The sequence below is a fragment of the Patella vulgata genome, chromosome 1, assembly GCF_932274485.2.
Source record: "Patella vulgata chromosome 1, xgPatVulg1.2, whole genome shotgun sequence".
NCBI classification, from domain to species: Eukaryota; Metazoa; Mollusca; class Gastropoda; family Patellidae; genus Patella; species Patella vulgata.
This window is the reverse complement of record NC_065879.2, coordinates 68265936-68287673: the sequence shown is the minus strand read 5'-3', so window position 1 is coordinate 68287673 and position 21738 is coordinate 68265936. Positions and strand designations below refer to the sequence as shown.

Here is a 21738-nt window from a genome sequence, read left to right as displayed (position 1 = left end):
AAAGTTGATATTGTAGTCGGTTAATTTTGTTTAAGTTACGTATAGAGCAACACTCTGTCTGCAGCTTATTCGCAGAACATACCGGTCCTTATAACCAGAACCAATGTGCCTATCATTTTTTTATAAACGATGCAGTGATATAATTTATGCAATAAGATAATTTTATTCCCGAACAGTTGATTTTATATAAAAAAAAACATATGCATCAAATGACAAGTACATTTTTTAAAAACCTATGATTTCCTTATCCTCCCTCACACTTTGCTCTGACTGATCATAAATTGTCTTAAACTTTCTGCGACCTTTGCGCTTGCAGATTATATTAAGGTACATTGTATTTCGTGGGACAACCCATTTAGCGTGCATAGACAGGCATAGACCAGTATGTACAGGACCATATATGTTTATTCAAAGTAGTGGAAATAGGGTTTCTGTTTAGGTGGCCCAATAATGCGTATCTAAAAGTTCTTTATACATTTTTTATGGATTTATTATGCTACACGTTCTGGAAGGTATTCAAGCTCCCTGCCCCTAGGAAACACAGAACCAGCAAAGAAGGACAAAAGCTGAAGTTTGAGTAGAGGATTTAATGTAAATATATCGAGTTAAAAACATAGAAGATATAACATACATTTTATCCATGGGCCTACTATTTATCACCAAGTATATTCAGATCATCCACGAGTTGCACAATTTATCAAATATATTATTAAGATCACGTTCCACTATATATTATTAAAGTTTATAGCGAACCTCAATGGCATCGTTTTTATTAAGATTGCCACGAAACTTAATCTGATTTAAAGACACGTATAGAGAGGTCTCGTTGACGTCACGCGAGTGTTGGTTACGCCCACTTGCCGCCATCTTGGTAGACACCTACAATTGCTAATGCTAGGCCTATAATATGTTTTAACAATTCACAGTGTAAGTTGTCGTATTATGACACGCTAGACACAATTTCCAAACAGAGATACCTATCCAAAATATCGATGATAGATAAAACTGGACCCTACTCCCTATAGCACACAGAAAGATAAATCGAGCAGTCATCCCGGCCCCAAGTTCACAAAGCATTCTCAGACTTAAATTACGAATTTACTCAAAATTATTCGTCTTATTTTAACTAAAACATAGCCCTTTATAAAACTTTTGTTGTTTTAACGTATTAAATACATCAATAAGAAACCACGTGCAAAGTTTTGTGTTTCTAGATCAAAAATATTTCTCATAAACAGTGACTGAAAGTTGAGTAAATTCTTAACTTAAATCTGAGAATGCTTTGTGAACTCGCGGCCTGATTTATTTCCAAGCGTGCCATACCCTGACATAGTCAACTACCTCGTATACACACCAAGTAGCTATACATCAGGGCCCTGTTTCTCGGAATCTTAACTAAAGATTAGATACTTCAATTTTGATTGGCTAATCACTAAAATTAATCTAATATTATCCAATCAAATTACTAAAATTGAGATTTTATCTTAGTTAAAATTTCGTGAAACAGGCCCCAGATGACCTAAAATCGTTTAAAGGCCTTGATGGTTACAATCAGATTGTGTGTGGATGGGTCAGAGAGGTTGTATCAACAGAAATAACAGAAATAAACAACTTGAAAGTTATCAGTGCAAAGGTAAGGTATTTCAAATTGGCTAGTTTAGTAGATTATGGTCTATTTCCAAAATCAAACGGGAACAATGGACTAGTGACTCAGTGAATAAGGCTTTGGCTTGATAAAGAAGCCCGAGTTGAATCCATGTGTTGGCTGGGATTTTCCATCGTAGCCTGCGATGTTTGTTAGATTAGGTTCCGATTTGCTGTTCGACTTCCATTCCTGATTTAATCATGAAATGGATAATCGTCCGACTTTAGTAATGATGATCGAGGCTAGGCCGAAAATTCAATCGCTAAAATCTCGGTTCCGAGTTGTTCAATTTTACTGAATTTTTCAGCAAATTCCCTTTACTTTATCTAGTTTTTAACTATTATAGTCAAAACTGCCAGCTCTTTATCTCTCCTATAATATATCATATATCTTTAATTGATTCATAAGAAGAATGCTTCAGCAGTAATACACCCCTCTATTCATTTCTATGTTATAGAACAATTTATACAATTTATTTTGCTTTTCGAACTTAAATTTCGAATAACGAGACAGAATGTTTTTCGTTATTCGTTTGTACACTTTTCATGTTGTTGACGAAAATTTAATCACTTACAAAAGCAGTTACCATGGCATTTCTATGCGATAGTGTATCTCGCCGAGACCCCCCCCCCCCTCGTAAGATCATCAGAATAAACCATAACGTTTATCCATGGTCCTTTAAGTGAGCAATGATTCCATAATTTATCATAAAGTGTTTATAAAACGATTATCATCAGGTTTACCAAGGTTGTCAACATTACCTACAATTTATAATAGGTTTTTTTAATTAAAAGCATTCTCGCTCACAGTATTTCTCATATTGTTCAGTGAAATCACCAATTTTCCTTCCTACTTACTATTATTCTTTGCATTCATTCGTGATCTGATTACTTACAACAAAGTTTATTGAAATCATCCATTATCCCTCTTTTTATTGTAAGGTTTATCAAGTTCACAAATGATCCCACAAAGGTTTTCTTTAAGATCATCTATGATTTCCGGCATTTATCATACAATCAGGTTATTGAGATATTTTGGATTATAACAAATTTTATTGAGATATCCAGTGCCCCCACCCAATAAACAAAACTTTAGTCGTGGCTCATTAAAGGGGCATTATGTAAGATTAGATAAAGAGCTGGAAGTTTTCGCTATGATAAACTAAACTTTAACCGTGGCGCATTAAAGATGTCTTTAGTCTGTAGATCAACGATAGTCCCTCTATCGCAAACATTAAAATTATTCATGGCCTCACTAGGTAAAATAAAGTTTAAAGATACATTATGGGAGATTTTAATAGAGAGTTGGCAATTCCTGCTATAACAGTTCCAAAATAGATGATGAAAGAAGAATATATTGAAAATTTCAGTCAAATTACTTTATTCTGAACAAAGTTATCACCATTGTAATTTTTGACTAGAAATAGGAGTCAACCTCTTCAATGTCTCCGGGAATGGCCGATCGTTTGATTGACAGGCGTTAACTCCACCTACATAATCTCGATTACCAAGTAACGTTTTCAATGGCTGTGGTACCGTTAGCCTATTCGGTTTGAGACGGGGTTGCAATTCAAAACGTATCACATTTATTTTTAGTACAAATTAAAAATAAGACTTTTAATATATAGATAAGAAGCGAAAGTTTGAAAGGAATGGAACAAATCAATGAGGCATAATTATAGCCGACTTCTTGTTAGCCTGCGTGTACTCTTGCACTGTAACTGGTAGGCCTATGTAACTCCCGAAGCAGACAAATAGGAAACAGTGATCAAATGGGGCTGCAATTCAACTGGGGTGATGTTATCTGCGATATTTATCAATTTCCATAATTTTTCTGTAAACGCAAGTGACAAAAGAGTGTATAATACCGACCACCCTGCACGTTTCAAGTCAGTAGCTTGAAGCGTATATATGGTATTAGTGTCAGTGGCTTGTGGCACGAAGTAACAGTATATTGTCGCATACATAATATATTATGTCAACGCTTGGGCTCCAAGCGTGTTAGCATATTAGACCTGTAGACTCAGTGGAATGTACGCGTCATCAGAGCGGATCCAGGGGTTGGACCATGGGGACCGGTCCACCCCCTTAACAATAGAAAGTGTCCCTGTAAATAAAAGAGGGCATCCTTATCAGAAAAAGGGCACCTGTGATGTCAGAATTTCAAAAAAGGGCACTTTTCTTTCGGATTAGGGTTAGGGTTAGGGTTAGGACACAGAAAAGAGAGAAAAAACAGAAAAGAAAAAAACAATCGAAACTTACCGATTCCATGATGGAAAATACCGCCAAAATATGTCTCCAAAGCATTCATTGGTTATCAAAGCGCCAATTAAATCTATCGTTGCAAGTTCATGCCTAGTCACCTCCATCCTAGTTCCAAGCGTTGACATAATATATTATATCGCCCAAGCGTTGACATAATATATTATGTATGCGACAATATACTGTTACTTCGTGCCACAGGCCACTGACACTAATACCATATATACGCTTCAAGCTACTGACTTGAAACGTATCGCCTGTACCGACATCCAAACTCTCATTTTAACCACAACTAAACATAATATCAAGGCCGTATAAAAATCGAACTTTCAATCAAATTGACTGACATGCGGCCTCGCTTTACAACGGCCTCGCTTCGTACACTCTATCATTTAGCCTCGATCTAAAATTTCCGGGAGTATGACGTCAACGTAACGGTTAATCTCCGCTTACGACGCCATTTAAAAATTTAATCAATCAATGAAATCCTTTTTAAATCCAAGCCATCCGTGGGTCTACAGAGTTGATTTTGTGCTTGTTGTGTAAATAGAGATCTAATTTGTAATTTCTATTACATCTGAAGCCTAAATAAAGACTTGCAATGATGAGATTTAGCTCTTGTATAATGTATGTTTAAGATCACGAATGGCTATTTATACTACATGTAAAGTTCATGAAGATCATTAATGATCCCACAGTACCTCATAAAGTTTATTAAAACAACCCACAATCCTTTTATTTATCACAAAGTTTATTAAGATCATCAATGGTCCTTGGTTATGAAAATCATCCATGGTCCTCCCTATTTATCATAAAGTTTATGCATTGCCCTGCTTTTTATCATAAAGTTTATTAAGATCCTCCATGGTTTGTGGTAATTCCTTGCCCATCGTTTCTGGTAAATATAAAATGGTAATTGTCACGATTAAACAACATGCTCCAAATATAGCTCCCGGTGCCCATGGTAGATTTGCAGCCTGAAATATAAAAGGACATTTTAATTAATACCGTGGTTTTACTTCAATACACGGGAGAGTAATTTAAAACTTTGTTAGCTATATTCAATTGGGTGCAAATATTATCCCGTTCATAATAAAGTATATTACCAAAAGACTGGAAAATGGTGCTAACATTCCACCGATCCTGGCAGCAGTAGAGGCTGTTCCAAATGATATATTCCTAGAGAGAAAAATTATTAGTATTGAGTATTACGATCAGACGCCATTCATTTGTTAAACCATATTATTACATAATTATTAACAATTGTAGCAGATTCTCTTAATATTTTGTTTTGTTTTTTTCTGCGCCATAGACATTTTCCATAATTCAGCGCACACTTCTCTTAAAGCTCGACTTGAAAGACCATCCCATTGGTCAATCTCTTATATCAATAAGAACACAATTCATTTCGTCTGATTTGTTTGTTTACAAGTTAAATCGACTGTTGTGTTCGATTGATGTAATTGAAGTATTATTAGTAAATATATTATTTTCCTTTACCTTATATTTGTGGGGAAGACTTCCGGTGTGTAGATGAATATAACATTAAAAGAACCAGAAATACCCAGTTTACCAATTAACGAAAATATGGTGGCCGATATTGAAGCAGCCTCACTATCGTCTAAAACACAGACGAAAATAAAACGATAATACAGTTAAAGACTTTGTTACCTATAAATAATTTTAGTCGAGTCAAAGTAAGTGTTGATCTAGAACAAATTACAACAGACAGTTTCTTGGCCGCTAATTATACTTTGGGGCCTCTTATTTCGTTTATCTCCTGCCCCGGACGCTGCTCGGATCAAGACATATTTCAGTCAATAAACAGAACTTTATAGATTTTTGTGTGTAAAACTTAAGACGATACTATGAAAACAAAGAAGCGGGTGGGGGTGGCGATTTGCTTTATTGCCCAGAAAGGAGTCGAACGTGTTCAGTCAGGTAGTATCCATGTACTGACCTCTTGCTTCCACAGTTGCCAAACATGCACTACCTGGTTTTTAGGTCTGACAACTTGATTTTAAAAAAATCCAAAGTTAGTTGCTGGAACATCAACTTGAATGAAGCCACACGATACATGTACCTCCCGTTTGTGCATGCTACAGCTGGGCCAGACACAACATCCAGATTGTCTGGAATTGACAACAGTTTCTCTTTTAAAATAAGACGATTCGAACTTTCTGAAACACGCTGATAGCTTTGTCCAAAAATTAGAGAACTTTGGATATGTTGTGGAGGATGATCCCATGAACAAAATGGTACCTAGAAAACCTCTTTTGCCATTTGTTCAAGGTGGCCTTAATAGTAAGGGAGCTAGGTTCAGGGTGTCTCAAAAATCGCGTACAAAATTGCTACTATGCTAGATGAGTGGACAGCGGTGGCCGATGCTCGGAACCTTGATTCTTAAGTTGCGTTCCCCTTCCCATGGGGGTGGATGGTCCGACAAAACGTCGAAATTTCGAGTTTAATTCGACTTTTGCGAACAACAATAAACTTTCCTGCATAAGTCGACCAACTTCAGATTTCGCTAAAACCTCTGCTTAAGAAGACCCCCGACCCTTCCTTCCTCTCTTAAGGACACCCCCTTTACACTCCTGAGCGATGAGTTAATTCGACTTCCGCGTACAACATAATTTTTTTCGTTAAAAGTTTCACTATTGGTCCGCTAGAACACAACACTATATTAAGAACGCGAAATCCCCTTCTGTCCCGGATAAGAACGACAAAACGGGGTGAAATAACCAAAATTACGATTTAATTCGACTTTTCCGTACAACGATCAACTTTCGTGCATACGTCGACCAACCTTAGATATCATCAAAAACACTGCTTAAGAAGACCCACGACCTTTCCCTCCTCCCTTAAGAACGCCCCCTTTACCCCCCACTGAGAGATGAGTTAATTCGTATTCCGCGTACAACATTAATCGTTTCGTTAAAGGTTTCACTAATGTTGTACGCCGAAGTCGAATTAACTCATCTCTCAGGGAGGTAAAGGGGGTGTTCTAATGGGGGGGTCGGGGGTCTTCTTAAGCAGTGTTTTTGGCGACATTTGAAGATGGTCGATTTATGCACGAAAGTTGAATTAAACTCGAAATTTCAACTTTTTGTCGGACCCCACCCCCACCCCCATGGGAAGGGCACCCGCAACTTAAGAATCACGGTTCAGAGTATCGGGCACCGCTGTACACTCATCTAGCATAGTAGAAATTTTGTACGCAATTTTCGAAACAACCTGAACCTAGCTCTCTTACTATAAATTTACCGTAGATTGACTGAACTATTTCGACATGTAGTATAATTCAAAACAGCCATTACCACACTGTATACGTCTACCTACCGTACATTCTTAGTATTGTAGCACCTATTAGGCCGAATGCAGCAATTCCATGAAAGAGCATTGCCGTCTTCTTTCTCCCAATACTGTAAAATAGTACCCTTTAATCAATTTGAGGCGTAGTGGCTCAGTGGATAATAAACAATTAGAATAACCTGGGTTCGAGATTTCTTCAATTCGGCACCCATTTGTGAGGTACTAATAGGGACGCGTATCCAGTTGTTTGGTTGATACAATACAAATTAGGTTCACCATTATACATATCCAAACTTTCCTATGTCACTTTCCACATGAAACCATAGTAAGTAAATATCAAAATTGTATAAAATGTCTATGAGACAGTATAAATTTAGAGCCTTCAAACAAAATATGACAATTAGACTGCCTACGGTTCTCATATATTTTCCTTTCTTAATTTCTCATTTAACAATGTTACCGAACGGACTGTGCCCTTTGTTCGTATTTGGTCAAAGTTGTCCCTTAGATGCCTATGCAAATATAGACACATGGGAGCAGAAGGTGGATTTAATAATTCTGGGAAATTATATTTATTCGGACCGTTCTTTAAAATAATATACAAAAGCGATGAAATTAGAACATTATCATTTAATACCAAATTTACTTTAATCTCTAATGGTATCAGCTTTACTCATGTGCTCACATAAATATGAAGCATTGGTTGCATTCCCTAACGAACTGTCCGAAGACGCAAACTCGTATAATTTACGAAGCACCAGAAGCAATCCCATACCTGTCAATAGTAAACCAGTATATAAATGCAGAAGGAACTTCAACTAGGGCATTTAGGAAGAAATTCAGATAGATGTTACCAGCCAGGCTTGCAGAGGTGAGGAAAATACCATAATATGTCAGACTGTTTGTAAACCTGTAATGGAAATGAAATGGGGTTTAACGTCCTACTGTTCTGCCCCGACTGGGCTAATGAAGACGGGCATACGTCATAATGTGTGCTATGTGTGAACATTTGCCCGGGCAGCGGCACTATGGCCTACTCTTATATCGAATTCCAATCGCCAAGGGATCTTATACGTGCACGCTAACGTATTCACGAGACCTCGGTTTTTCACCGACAGGGGGAAACCGCGTGGGAAAATCCCGATGAAATATCTTGGTCAGTGCAGGCATCGAACACGCGACTCCCAGGCTAGCAAGCCACCGTCGCTCCACCTGCAATGGAACGTCAACATGGACAATGTATAAAACAAACATATACACGTACGTAATAAGTATAATGATCTCCTTTTTTAGAATTATCCCATAAGCAAATTAGGCAACCGCCTTCGGCCCATTCGAAAATCGAATTACATTGAAGAAACAGACCAAGGTAACCGTAATAAGACGGTCCGAATTGAATTGTATGGAGTGATAAGACGATCAGTCTAAGCCCGAGTGTCGGTGTTTCATTCCATGTTGTTTGACGTAAGATCTGATCCAGAAACATGTGTCGAAACCAACTTCGGTTCATATATACTGATTTGTTATAGTTTGATGGTGATGAATTCTGTACATAAGATAAACAATGATAAACTCATCGATATGTTTCTGAATAAGAAAGACCGGAAACTACCACCAAAGGCAATGGATAAAGACTGGCATCATTATTAGTCTGTCAAAACACCATGATTAAAGATACATCAAATTATCGTTTTACTTCTGTTCATGCTGTTTCTATGACTATGGTTTAATCAGTTTTAAAGAATACGTAAAAGTCATCTCGGTATCTGAACGCATCATTGATCATCTGGCATCATTGGTAATGGCTTTTTGGCCCCAGTTTGTGGTGTAAAATCTCAGTTCTGTGGTGTTTCTGCAACGTGATCTCGAGTTGCCATAAATATACGCCAAATTGGCCATGTATTGGTAGGAATTCTCAATAACACATACGAATACATAAATTAACAGTTAAAAATAAACTTACCACATGAACCATATTATAATCAATGTTATTGCCAAGCGTCTACTTTTAAATATATCCAAAAGTGTGTATTTTTCTACATGAACGACCCGATTCTCCACCCCTGCTTCTAACGCCTTCTTCTGTTTCCTATCGTCTCCGCCCGTATCTAATGTTACAGCCAGTAGTTTATCGGTTGGTTTATCAGTATCAACAGGTAACAACTCTTTCTGGTAGATTAACTATAAACAAGAGTTGCCAGAAAATAAAACGTAAGCCCAACAACCGCTTTATCTGTAGCTGGAAGGGCATTCTATCGGTTTCGAACCAAATTATCAGTCTCTTCCGGCAACCCTATCGTGTATTATATGAGCAGTTAAAGGGACAATAACACTCTTGCTGGCTTGAAAGCTCCAGAAAATAAATAATATCTCTATCTAAGTACTAGATGTTTAAGTGTCCTACCTGTTGTGTAAATTATCCATTACATCCAATTTTACTTGTCCAGAGGGTTCGAAAATATTTTTAAATTGAAGTTTCATTTGAAAAGGTTTACGTTAGACGTTTCAAACCATTATGTTGAATTTTTCAAAATTTTTAAATAAGGTGTGTTAAGATGAAATTTGTATCATCAATTAATTGAAATATTCTAAAATAGTACAATTTGTTGGCCAGAATAAAGATTGGGACATATTATTCAGTTACAACAAGAGTGGTATTGAGCCTTTAACGTAGCATTATCCCTAGATTACATTATGAGTTCATAATAGGAGATTAGATAAAGAGTTGATAATTCTCGCTTGTTAAAACCAGCGGTTGCCAGGCAAAATACGCACACAATTATCCATTTTTAAGTTTAATCATCCTAAATATCGCAGACTAGCAATGACATCGAGAAATGATTATGGTTTGGATAAGCTAATTAATGTCTAATTAATAATTTAGATAACAATTCAGGCCTAAAGAGAGGCCTGCAATAGGCAGATTTAGCTCTTGCATAATGTATGTTTAATTGAGACATTAATAAAGACGCGAGTCTTCGAATTTGTCTGCTATAAATAATACTAACCCATTTTCGACGAATCGCTCACTAAGTGGACATTCAAATTCCATGTTCTAGGCATGGGGTTGTAGATCATTTATGCCGTTTCATTGGCATAAATAATATTGATAGTGTTCCTCTTTCTGAGTAGTCGAAAAATCTAGAAATCTATAAAGTCGTGACATGCGAGACACGGACAATAGCTCTAAATAAGATTGATTATCCACTCGGTAGTGTCCCACTTAGAGTTCAGGCAACAATCCCAATATATTTAAGGGGGTGTGGGAGACAGATGGAAACAAATTGACCCCGAATCAAACATCTAGCGTTCTCGGATTGGAGCAACCTACAAGGCACCCCAGATCAGAACAGCAATTTTCTCTCACTCAGAATAATCGTCATTGGAAGGGGGATAACTCATATTTAATGCTATGGAGGACAAAACTACCTTCAATGGTTCGTTAACATTAATACCATTCATTTTTGCGGCCTTCTTCACCAGTCTGACAGTTTCTTCCAATCTGTTGTTAGCCACCAACCATCTTATAGATTCATCTGTTATCCTTGAAAAGTAAGAAAATTGGCATCACCCCATTGTGTAGTATTGTACGAAAAATGAAAATGAAGATATCGCAGCAACACTGTATAAATAAAGAACAAAAATCATCAGTACTGTGGGAGACAACCCACCACGAGGGAGAGAGAGAGAGAGAGAGAGAGAGAGGGGGGTCACAAACAATATAGATAGAAACAACCCGCCGACAATATACAAAACAAAATGAAATAAAATAGGCTTTAACGACCTACCGGTCTCCTTCGAATGTATAAAGAGCTAGGAAACCTTCCAATATTGTATAAAGAGCGAGACAATCCGCCAATAGCCTTGAGAGAGAGAGAAAGATAGAGAGAGAGAGAGATTCCACCAATATCGTATAAGAGGGGGTATCAATAGTGAATAAAGGGGGGCAACTCACCAGTACTGTATAAGGGAATATAAAGAAGCGCTAGTTAGAGCCAGGTAGACGATTCTCCAGCTGTACATACGAGTTAAATAAGCAATAGGTGCTATGGACATAACACATACACTCCACATTAACAAACCATAGAATCCACAATATCTTCTCTTTTCTTTAGGAAATATTTCAATGGCGTACGTTACTGCCGTTAATACGGTCCCCTGTAAACGATAAATAATCAAAACGATAAAAATGAAAAACAAATGGCTGTTAGTTTTATGACGTCCTCAAATGAGAGTACTAAAAGACGTTCCATAACTATAAAGTCTGGCCACAAACAGGATTATTATTAAAGTTGTTGTTATTATTCGTTGATAATATGTTATGCTTGAATTACACTGTCGATTTCTTGTACGATGTAAATGTATCGGGTAGTTTAAATGTAACGAGATACATATGATTAACTTATATTCGGAATAAATGAGATCAGATTTTCAAATTTACGATATAAAACGTCGATAGTGTAAATCCAGCGTAAGAATAATATTATACCTGTTGGACAATTCCATTGACAAACCTCATCACCACGAACACGGCATAGTTAGGAGCAAATGAAGCACCAATACCTGTAGCAAGACATCCCAAATGACTCAATACACAGATAGGTTTCCTACCATATTTATCAGATGCTAACGTCAGGGTAGACGATCCAACTGCCATACCAAGATTCAGCAGAGTTTGAGATAAATCTGAGAGAGCCGCTTGATCACATACAAGATCAAACTGAAAGCAGAGGAATCACATATTATAAAATTGTCATTGCAGTTACAAGGTGCCCGTGTACACACCAATGACAAGCTTAATCGCGTGTAAATCTTTTTATGTTGAGGGACTGACTAGGCGAATTTCGTTCACCGCCGCGCAATTCGTTAAAATTCTGCAATCGTAACATTTTCATCGGCCAGCATACGACAAAAAAGGTTTGAGGCGGTTCGTTGCTAAAATTCTTAAGAATATCATGCTTTCATTTCACAATGAGAAGCAGTTGTAGAGATAGTTTAGATTACTCAATCTCAAATAGTCTACGTTTCTCACATCATCAAAGTAGCAATGCTAGAGATAGTTCTATTTCATTGCCCCATTCGAAATAGTTTCGACGGCAACGAATACAAATATATTATGTACCAATTGGTGATAGCATAATAATGCGCATGAATCATAACATGATTTTATCATTGTCGCTATTAGCGCTGTACATCAACTCATGTTCACTGGGGCACGTTTTAAATATAAAATTCAGTTCCTGCATAATAATCAATGCATTCTTACTTCAGAGACAATGGACATATCCGGTGGATGTTCATACTGGTAACCATAGATACAGGAAGTAACGTTAGTTTCATTCTGACTCAAAATAGAACATTTACCAAATATGTCATCAGTTTGGTTGACGGGTAGATCCGGTGGCGCTGCACATTTCTGTGGATTTAGTTGACCTGTTGATAGAGTGATCAGATTTTGAAAACGAGAATGGTATATCATTACTAGAGGCTTGGAAAAGCGCTAGAACATAACCATAGCCAAATACAATATTTCAAGAATTTTGTTAAACACACTTTTATTTCTCCCCTTAATTGAACATAACTCACCTATAAATGCAATAACCAAGGCATGGTATGACGCAGACATCATAGTGAGGTAATAAAGGAAATATTTAGTTATCTGATATTTTCCACTACTTCCAAGACTATATAAAATATTATCCACATTAACCAAGCGTACATCCGTCGTTAAATTTAAATCACATTTAAAATCCTCCTCAATAACATTTTCATCAGCTTCTTCGATACCTCCAGAAACCCTGGGAAAGCAACCACAGCTTGCCATTTTAAAACGCGACATCGTCTTTGAGAGGTATATGGGCGCATATAATAATACGGTAAATTTTCAAGTCAAATTAAATGTTAAAATGGATGAACTTTTGACCATTATTGACTTTGTTATTAACGTGTCTGGTAGTTATCTTCTATAGTTATATGTGAGCAGCCATAAACCATACACATTACGTAATATGTATTCAGTCTGTTATTTATTGATATGATGATATGATTGACCATATTGGCCTTCGAGTCATGGCATATTGACAAACTTAAAGGAACGACACAGATTAAGAGTCATATTAGTGCAGAAATAACTCAAACAGCTGGTCTGAAAGTGTCAACTGGAACCATGGACACGTTCGGAAGTGATCGCTAGATTTGCTTATTCAAATCATTGAAAAGGCTTTATATAGATAAGTATGTGTAAAATTGAAGATTTGAGTAATAATTAATTGTTTACTAAAAGACTTCTAATACTCTTGAACTGAATAACAAAGTTGTCTGCGGAATTGTTTATAAAATCTTAAAAGTATTTTGCACGAACTGAAAACATCTCCTAGATTTGAAACACCTAACGATTGTATCATAAATAGGGGGTTTGGTGGCCGTATGGTTAACCCGTGCATGTTGGGTCAGAAGGTATGTCATTGAGTCAAGTGGCGTTGTTTCGAGTCACAGTAGGATCGCCTGTCCAACCTCGTGGGGTTTCTCCGGGTCCTCCCACTGCTAAAGACCCTGTGCGCAAGCGAATTATTGAAAAAAAAAGTGAACATTGTTAGTCCCAAGATGACTTAGTTTGTGTCATGCGGACGTTGGACTCCAAGTCTCTCTCTCTCTCTCTCTCTCTGTATCACAGACATATCTAACGGCGACGATTCTCAAATTGGCTTGGGAGCTACGGTAGCTCAGTGAGTAAGTCGTTGGCTCGCTAACCTGAAGGTCCCGTGTTCGATCCCTGCGTTGGCCGAGACAGTTCATCGGAATTTTCCGACGTCCCCCCCCCTTGTCAGTGGTGCTGGATGAAGGGCCTGGCAAGGGACAACATATAGTCATTCGGATGAGACGAATAACCAAGGTCCAGAGTATACATTGGTGTACACGTAAAAAAAACTCTTGGCAGTTGGAAATCGATATAAGAAAAGGCCATAGCACCGCTGCCCTGGAAAAAATTTCCGTCATAGCACACTGTATGGCGTATGGCCGTCTTCATTAGCCTAGTCGGAGCAGAACAGTAGGACGTTAAACCCCATTTCATTTCATTTTAAAATGGCTTTTACATACGTGATAAAAAGTGATGTCGCCTGTATATCTACACTGTAAAAAATATCCATTTTTGATGTGGCCGAATTCCGTAGTTTAACACCTTTTTTCTGTTAATCGAAGGATTTTTTGGTAAAATTGTGTTAAAAGCATGAATTATTTCTTCAAATTAGGTGTTTTATATATTTCTGTGGAATATTCAGTATTTAACAGGAACTTTCCGTGAAATTTAGGGATAAAATGTTTTATTCCCTTCTATAATGGACTTAATCCTGTTATTTTACGGAATAAACGGTGGAATGACAAGGAAGTTCCGTGAAATTTAGGGATAAAATGTTTTATTCCGTTCTGTAATGGACTTAATTCTGTTATTTTATGGGATAAGCGGTACAACGATAAGTAATCGTATACATATATAATCATTTATAATAATGATCATGTTATAGTATTCATTTCAATGGATTAACCATAATATGAAGAATCATATTTTGTAACGTTTGGTATATTAATTGAAATGTATATCTAATTTCCATTATTTATAAGATCTATAAAGTGTATTGTTATTCATCATACGGAAATCAGATTGTAAGTATTTTCATAAATATGTAAAAATATGTATTAATGCCTCGTGTGATAAGGTTGAAATATCTGGTAATCAAGCAGGCTTAAATCCAGATAGTACAACCCGTTGGCCAGTGTAAGTTAGGTTGTCTCTATAGCAGAGTCTACCACTGAAAGCCTCCAACCACTGACGAGTGGCTGGTGATACCTTGCTCTCGATTCATAAATTAGCGCAAAGAGGTTATGTTTAAAGATTATCTGCGATATCACTTCGGTTGAAGCGGACGTTAGATAAAGCTATTTGACGCACAGGTATAAAGTCAATGGTTAATTCAATGAACTTTTTATCATCTTCATACTCAGGAAAGAAAATTTACCAGGATTTTTTTTTCTGAATTTGAAAATGAAATTTATGTTAATTGAAGGAATTTCTGTAAATTACAGGAAAAACAAATACGGATAAAATTTTCCTGGTAATTTTTGTTTCCGGAATTTTTTACGTTTTTTCACGGAAATTTGTGTTACAGTGTACCTTTTTCTGGATTCTCTAGTTCCTATCACTGTTAAAGACCCCTATGCGCATGTAAAGCCCGGAATGACCAAGTATGTCCAGCGCAGACATTAACTGCTCGTTCTCGCTTATACACTTCAGTGCAGGTGTATTTCCCAATAAACGTTAATAAAGAAATACAAAACCAAACGAACATTCGTTTTAAAACATTTTATTTCAACAATTATTCAATTCGATCAAGATTAAGTGCGGGAGGACCGAATTACACGTAAACAACATCGAAAGGACAAACCTGCGGACAAGACACAGATTACACAGATACTGTAATCAATAAACAACAAAATTACAAAACAAGTGAATGGATCCGGGGGACATCCGTGCCTGTAATAATACAGACTTCACTCAAAATGAAAAACAAAACAATCATTTACAAGAAAGGGACAAATGCGATCGGTCTTGACGGTGGTCGTCTTCCGAATTCCATTTCCTAGTCGCGATATAACGTCAAAAAATTAACAATAATAAATGTGATAATCACGTCCATTTTGAGTTTACCTCGGTTGCTATCGATTTCACACTACCATCTTTAATTCTCTTAGACATATATAACGAAAATATAACGAACAAACCAGCCATTTCTTCATAAAGACCTTTTTCATTCTTGAGTGCGCTTAATTACATAAACCTCCAAGCAAGCTATGCAAGAACAAATGATATCATGATTTGAATGTAATTAATTTCAGACTCGCAACATAAATTCGCCATTTTCTGAAATTTAGACTTACCTATAAATACTATACTTAGTGAATGAAAAGCTTCAGAAAAATAAGTTAATGTGGATAAGAAGTACATCCACATTTGGTATTTCCCTCTACTTCCCAGGGCTACCAGTATCTCATCCACATCTACATCGCGCATATCCTTCATGACGTCCGATTACACAGCTTCACCTGCTCTCGGATGATTTCTTTTTTTATATCTCTAAATGCTTCCACCGGCTCCCCGAGAATGAAAACTGACGATACCAGAATGTTACCTTCTCCAAGACAAAATATAAATAGCCAAACTTAAATGGTTTCTTTTGGCGATTCTCTTGGGCAGATATTTCTTTTTATAGCAGTATGGTTCCACGGATTCCCCTTTTTAAAAAATTTCACCTTCTCTTAGTCAAAAAATTAGCCAACTTCACCTTCTGTCCGACAAATATTTCTTTTAATTATTATAGTCGATGATTCACGTCACGAAATCCAAGAATCCGTATAGTCAACCTTCCAAATTTTCCTGATCACAAGATCCTTATTTAAACAAATTGTTATTTCAAATACGTAATCTGGGTAGAGTATTATATAATGTTTCCAATTTAAAAGTTGGTGTTGTAGTCGGTTGATTTTGTTTGAAGTTACGTATAGAGCAGCGTCCTGCGTGGAGCTTATTCGCAGAACATACTCGTCCTTACAACACGAACTAAGGTGTCTCTGAAACTTTTATAATTACATATTTTAAAACCCTATAATTTCTTTATTCTCCCTCACACTTTGCTCTGACTAATCATAAATTGTCTTAACCTTTCTGTGACCTTTGTGCTAATCTTCCGTCCCCATAATCTACTACATAATCTACTACAGTTATCAGCCAATATGTTCAGGTCCGTATTCAAAGTAGTGGAAACAGCTTTTCTGCACAGGGTCCCAAAAATATGTATTAAAAAGTTTATTTTTGTTTAATTTCTAAGGATTTGTTTACGTTATGCAGATATATATTATGGATTCAAAAAGGGCTTGACCTTAAATTTAGCATCACAATTTTTATGAACATTCCATTTTTGTTTTGATTTGTTTTGTTTGAAATAGCTAAAATCAAACAATATAGAATGGTCAACAAGAATTGTCCCATTAATGTTTAAGACATTGAATGTTGAAGATATTCCTATTTATAAAACAAGGTATAAACATGCTAGGACATCAGCAGTAATAGCTAAAATAGTAAAAACTGTAATAGTAATGACTATAACAGTAATAACTATAATATGAACTCCTATTTGAATATATAATTAGCCCGGTCGGAGTAAAACAGTAGGACGTTAAATTTCATTTCATTTCAGATCAGATATGTTAACTCAGTGATTCTCAGCCAGTGTGCCGCGAAATTTTGAACGGCACAATAAGATAACGTGTAAAACCATGTGATCCTAATTGAGTATTCACTGATAAGTTCATAGCTGTGGGGTTTTTTTTATTTAGTTTGTGTCATTCTATGTGTCTATGACTACAAGTCTCTGTCTACGGTTTTATTCCGTCTGACTTACCATGTTTTTATTTTGCATAATTCAAATATTTTTTATATATATATTTAGCCAGGTGTGCCGCTATTTTTGCATGTGTTCCAAGGTGTGCCATTGGCAAAAAGAAAAGAGTTGAGAACCACTGTGTTAGCTATATTATGTTCTTGAAGGTATTCAATCTTACTGAGCTGCCTCGATGAAAATCAACAATGAAGACGAAGCTAAGTTTCAGTAGAGGATTTAATGCAATTATATCGAATTTAACAAAATAGAAACCAAGTCCAGACAACTATGGTAAAGGTCAATAGTAAATTCTTCATTTCAGTTGTTCATACAGCGAAACAAGTCAATATCTGGTGTAGAATCCGCCGGTATGGATCACCAGTTGCACTCCACTCCACATTGACTGAATAGGACGTTGGCAAAGGCAGTGTAACAATTGTGTGGCCTAGCGTTGCCGTCCATAAAGACATGCCGATTTGAGCTGATTACGAGCTTATGCTATAACTTGTCTGAAATTTCGTTTGTGGACCATGCAATAATATTAACCAAATAGTATAATATGTATAAGACAAAAGATGCATCTAATCCAATGATTCTCAGCCAGTGTGCCGTGAGATCTTCCTAAGTCTGCCGCGAAATTTTGAACGGCACACTAAGAAAATCGAAAAGCCACGTGATCCTAATTGAGTATTTACTGGTGTCTACTGGTATAAGTTCATAGCTGTGGGGTTTTTTTTATTCAGTTTGAGTCATTCTATGTGTCTATGACTAGTCTTTGTATACGGTTGTATGCCATCTATGACTTGCCACGCTTTGGGGATTGCAAAATTCAAATATTTTTCATATATATTTAGCCAGGTGTGCCGCTATTTTTTCACGTGTTCCAAGCTGTGCCGTTGGCAAAAAGGTTGAGAACCACTGATCTAATCAAGGTGGGGGAGAAGGCCGAATGATTTGCAGGTGGGGGAGAAGGCCGAATGGTTTGCGCGTGCCTGTTGTGTCATAAGGTCTGTCATTGAGTCAACTGGCGTGGTTTCGATTCCCTGGCTGTACGTGACAAAAATGAGTAGGGTCGCCGGGTCCTCATGTTTCCTCCAACTGCTAAAGACCCCTACACGCAAGCGAATTATGGAAATAAAATTGAACCATGTGTTAGTCCCAAAATGACCTAGTTTGTGTCGAGTGGACGTTAATCTCTCATCACATGGCATCAATCATTGGCTCGATAGCCCATGAAATGCTTCCACAAAGTGTACTGGTCCGGGCATAATGGTGCCTTTTGATCACTATGTATACTCCTTTACAGTAAATAGGAAATATTTTTATCACGATATAATTCAAACACATTTATTTATTTTTTACTTTAAAGAAATGTTCTTCTAGGATTTAAATTTGCAGAAAGAAAAAAGCTGGTTTATTGCGAGCTGATTAGCCCACGCCGATGTCATCCCCCTCAGTGATATTAGCGGCCTAGTGAATATTTACTGCTGATCAGTGTGAGATCGGCTCACAAGTCACACTGATCAGCAGTGAATATTCGCTAGGCATATTAGAGGACTCGTAATTCTCTGTAAAACAGATTGCTCACAAGTAATTAACGACAATTGTGAAAAGTAGACACTCCCCTTGAATGGTTAACATTGTAAATTATTGTGAACAGATTGTAATGTGGAATGTATCTATAATCCATATCAATGTATTACATCAGTCAATAAACTAGATTTAAAGGGGATAAAAAGAAAAACAATATTGAGAATGTGGAAAAACACGATTTTATGGAGTGGTAGTGCGATGTGAAATGTAGCTTTGGAAAAGCAGCAGCCGTATTTTATTTAAAGCAATATTTTTAATTCAGATTTGTATCTGAATATGGACTGGAGAACAGACATAGATTTAAACCCCTCTCTGTGATACTAGAATGGGATATGTAAGGAGTGAAGCTGAAATATTTTCAATTTCTTAAATAGGATATTGATACTGTGAGTTACCTTTTTTAAATCAGGGTCACAGAGAGGTAAAGTAGAATTGGTGGTTTGGGCATATTTTCGAAATTGGAGATATTGCCCAAGTAATGGCAAACCGTAGGTTGCCAAAATGGCAGCTAAGAGTTCCTCAGAATAATTTTGGTCTTTTTGGACGATTTTAATGCTAAATATATATATATGCTTTAAAAAATTAAAGGGAGAGCAGGAGTGGGTTTTAGTCTAGCTTTTATGATGTGAATAATTGTAAACCCAGGCATCAATTCCAAAGTTCCTGAATAATTTATGAAGGCATTAACTTACCAATAAAGACTATACTTAGTGAATGAAAAGCATCTGAAAAAAAAGTTAATGTGGATAAAAAGTACATCAACATTTGGTATTTTCCTGGGCTTCCCAGGGCATCCAGTACCTCATCCACGTCCACATGACGTAAATCCTTCATGGCGCCAAATTACACAGATTCGCCTTCTCTCGGATAATTGGGGGGGTTGTTTCTTTAAGACAATGTGTTTCCGCCCTCTCTAAGACAACAAATAAATAGCAAATCTCTAATTCTGTTCCTTTTGACGATTACATATCTCCCTCTTCTCTCGCGACAAACAATTACTTAATCGTAATAAAACACAATGTTGTCAGATTTCCACCTTCTCAAAGACAAAATTATTTCCACCTTCTCCAAGACAAAATGTTTTCCGGTCTTTAAATTGCTTTTTATTTTATATAGCAAATACGGCAAATGTTTCTTCAATTATTATATTCGATGATAATTATAGTGGTGAAATCCAAGAACTATAAATAAGGTGTTGCTATGCGGTAGGTTAGTACTATACCTCCACCATCCGCTTCGCAGTTGATAAGACTGAAGATTATAATAAGTAAAACTAAATCGTGGTCATTCATCATCTTATCTTGCCGCTTACATTACTTTTTTTTCATTTAAGTCAAGATGACTCATAAGTGGTTGCCAAGATACGCCCACATTTGCAAGCGATGGGCAGAAAACAAGCTAAAAAAGCGATTTTTCGTACTATAAGGGGACATAATCCAGGAAGTTATGGTCCGATAAGCGCGAATATCAAAAGGAATCGAAATCTCTGGGATATAGACATTCATCAAAATCAGATAATTCTGACCGCTAGAGGGTCCACAACCTTGGTATTACATACTTACATCTGGTTGGCTCTCATTTAATTTTGTAGTATATAGCCTAATAGCTGTGATGCTTAACTGTAGTTTGTCAGAGAAGATTTTGTAAGAAAAACTTTATTAAAATAACCAATCCCTTATGAAATTGGATGTCAATTGCTTTACAAAAAAATAAACTGGATCTAAATGAAGCATCCAAAAAATGGACTAATGTAAAGCAAAGTAAGATTTTGTAAGTTATATCACATTGCAGGCTATATTGATTTATTATAGCTGAGAAATAAAATTGTTACATGTGTTTCAATTTTCCATCATACATTTTTGTCTAATAAATATTCCAGTTGGCCATAAGATACATAAAACCAGCGGCTGCCCGGCAGGATACGCCCACATTTTGCAAGAGATGGATAGAGAACAAGCTAAAAACAAAAATGATTTTTTGTACAATCAGAGGCCATAATCCACAAAGTTATGGTCTTAAATGCGCAAATATCAAAAGGGATTGAGATTTTTGGAATATAAAGATATGTTTTAAGTATCATCCAGAGGGTCCATTACCTTTGTATTACATACTTATACACAATTTGCGTACAAAGAGCGGCCATTTTGTCGGGCAGTTTCATTTCGATTTTCCTGAAATTCCAATTCAACCTTCATTATGGTGGAATGGTGATATATCTAAACGGTTTTTAAACAAGCTAAAAATGTGATTTTTCGACCAATCAGGGGCCATAATCCATAAAGTTAAGTTCGGATATGTGTGATTATCAACAGGAACCAAGATCTTTATGATAAAAACATATATGTAAAGTTTTATCCAAATCGGATAAAAGATATACCATATTTTTACACTATTTGCTACAATTTTTGTCCGATTTTCACGAAATTTCAACTCAACCATCATTAGTGTATAACTGTGATATATTCACACGTTTTATTTTTATAAATCGAATAAA

General features: G+C 36.5%; 1 protein-coding gene across 2 annotated transcripts; it reads right to left on the bottom strand.

Moving 5' to 3' along the window:
• Positions 1–4639: 4639 nt before the first annotated feature.
• On the bottom strand, positions 4640–20117 carry LOC126808773 (organic cation transporter-like protein). 2 transcript variants are annotated; one of them, XM_050533725.2, is made up of 11 exons: positions 19937–20117; positions 12485–12651; positions 11708–11938; positions 11174–11376; positions 10648–10762; positions 9182–9399; positions 7994–8128; positions 7246–7328; positions 5407–5527; positions 5013–5085; positions 4640–4883 (listed from the first exon to the last, which is right to left on the bottom strand). In XM_050533725.2, the coding sequence occupies exons 1-11, from the start codon at positions 20076–20078 to the stop codon at positions 4725–4727; spliced, it is 1647 nt and encodes a 548-aa protein (XP_050389682.1). In that variant the 5' UTR covers positions 20079–20117; the 3' UTR covers positions 4640–4724. The 2 variants fall into 2 exon arrangements, with proteins under 2 accessions (XP_050389682.1, XP_050389681.1); XM_050533724.2 differs by lacking the exon at positions 19937–20117 and adding an exon at positions 16153–16817.
• Positions 20118–21738: the final 1621 nt, after the last annotated feature.

What these genes read in the sequence shown, in the direction of transcription:
- LOC126808773 (XM_050533725.2), bottom strand. Translation starts at nt 20,078, where the DNA reads ATGAAGGATTTACGTCATGTGGACGTGGATGAGGTACTGGATGCCCTG. An exon ending in ATATGTCCATTGTCTCTGAA is followed by an intron (nt 11,939 to 12,484) that starts GTAAGAATGCAT and finishes CTCTGCTTTCAG; the next exon opens with TTTGATCTTGTATGTGATCA. An exon ending in GTCTTCCCCACAAATATAAG is followed by an intron (nt 5,086 to 5,406) that starts GTAAAGGAAAAT and finishes TTTTCTCTCTAG; the next exon opens with GAATATATCATTTGGAACAG.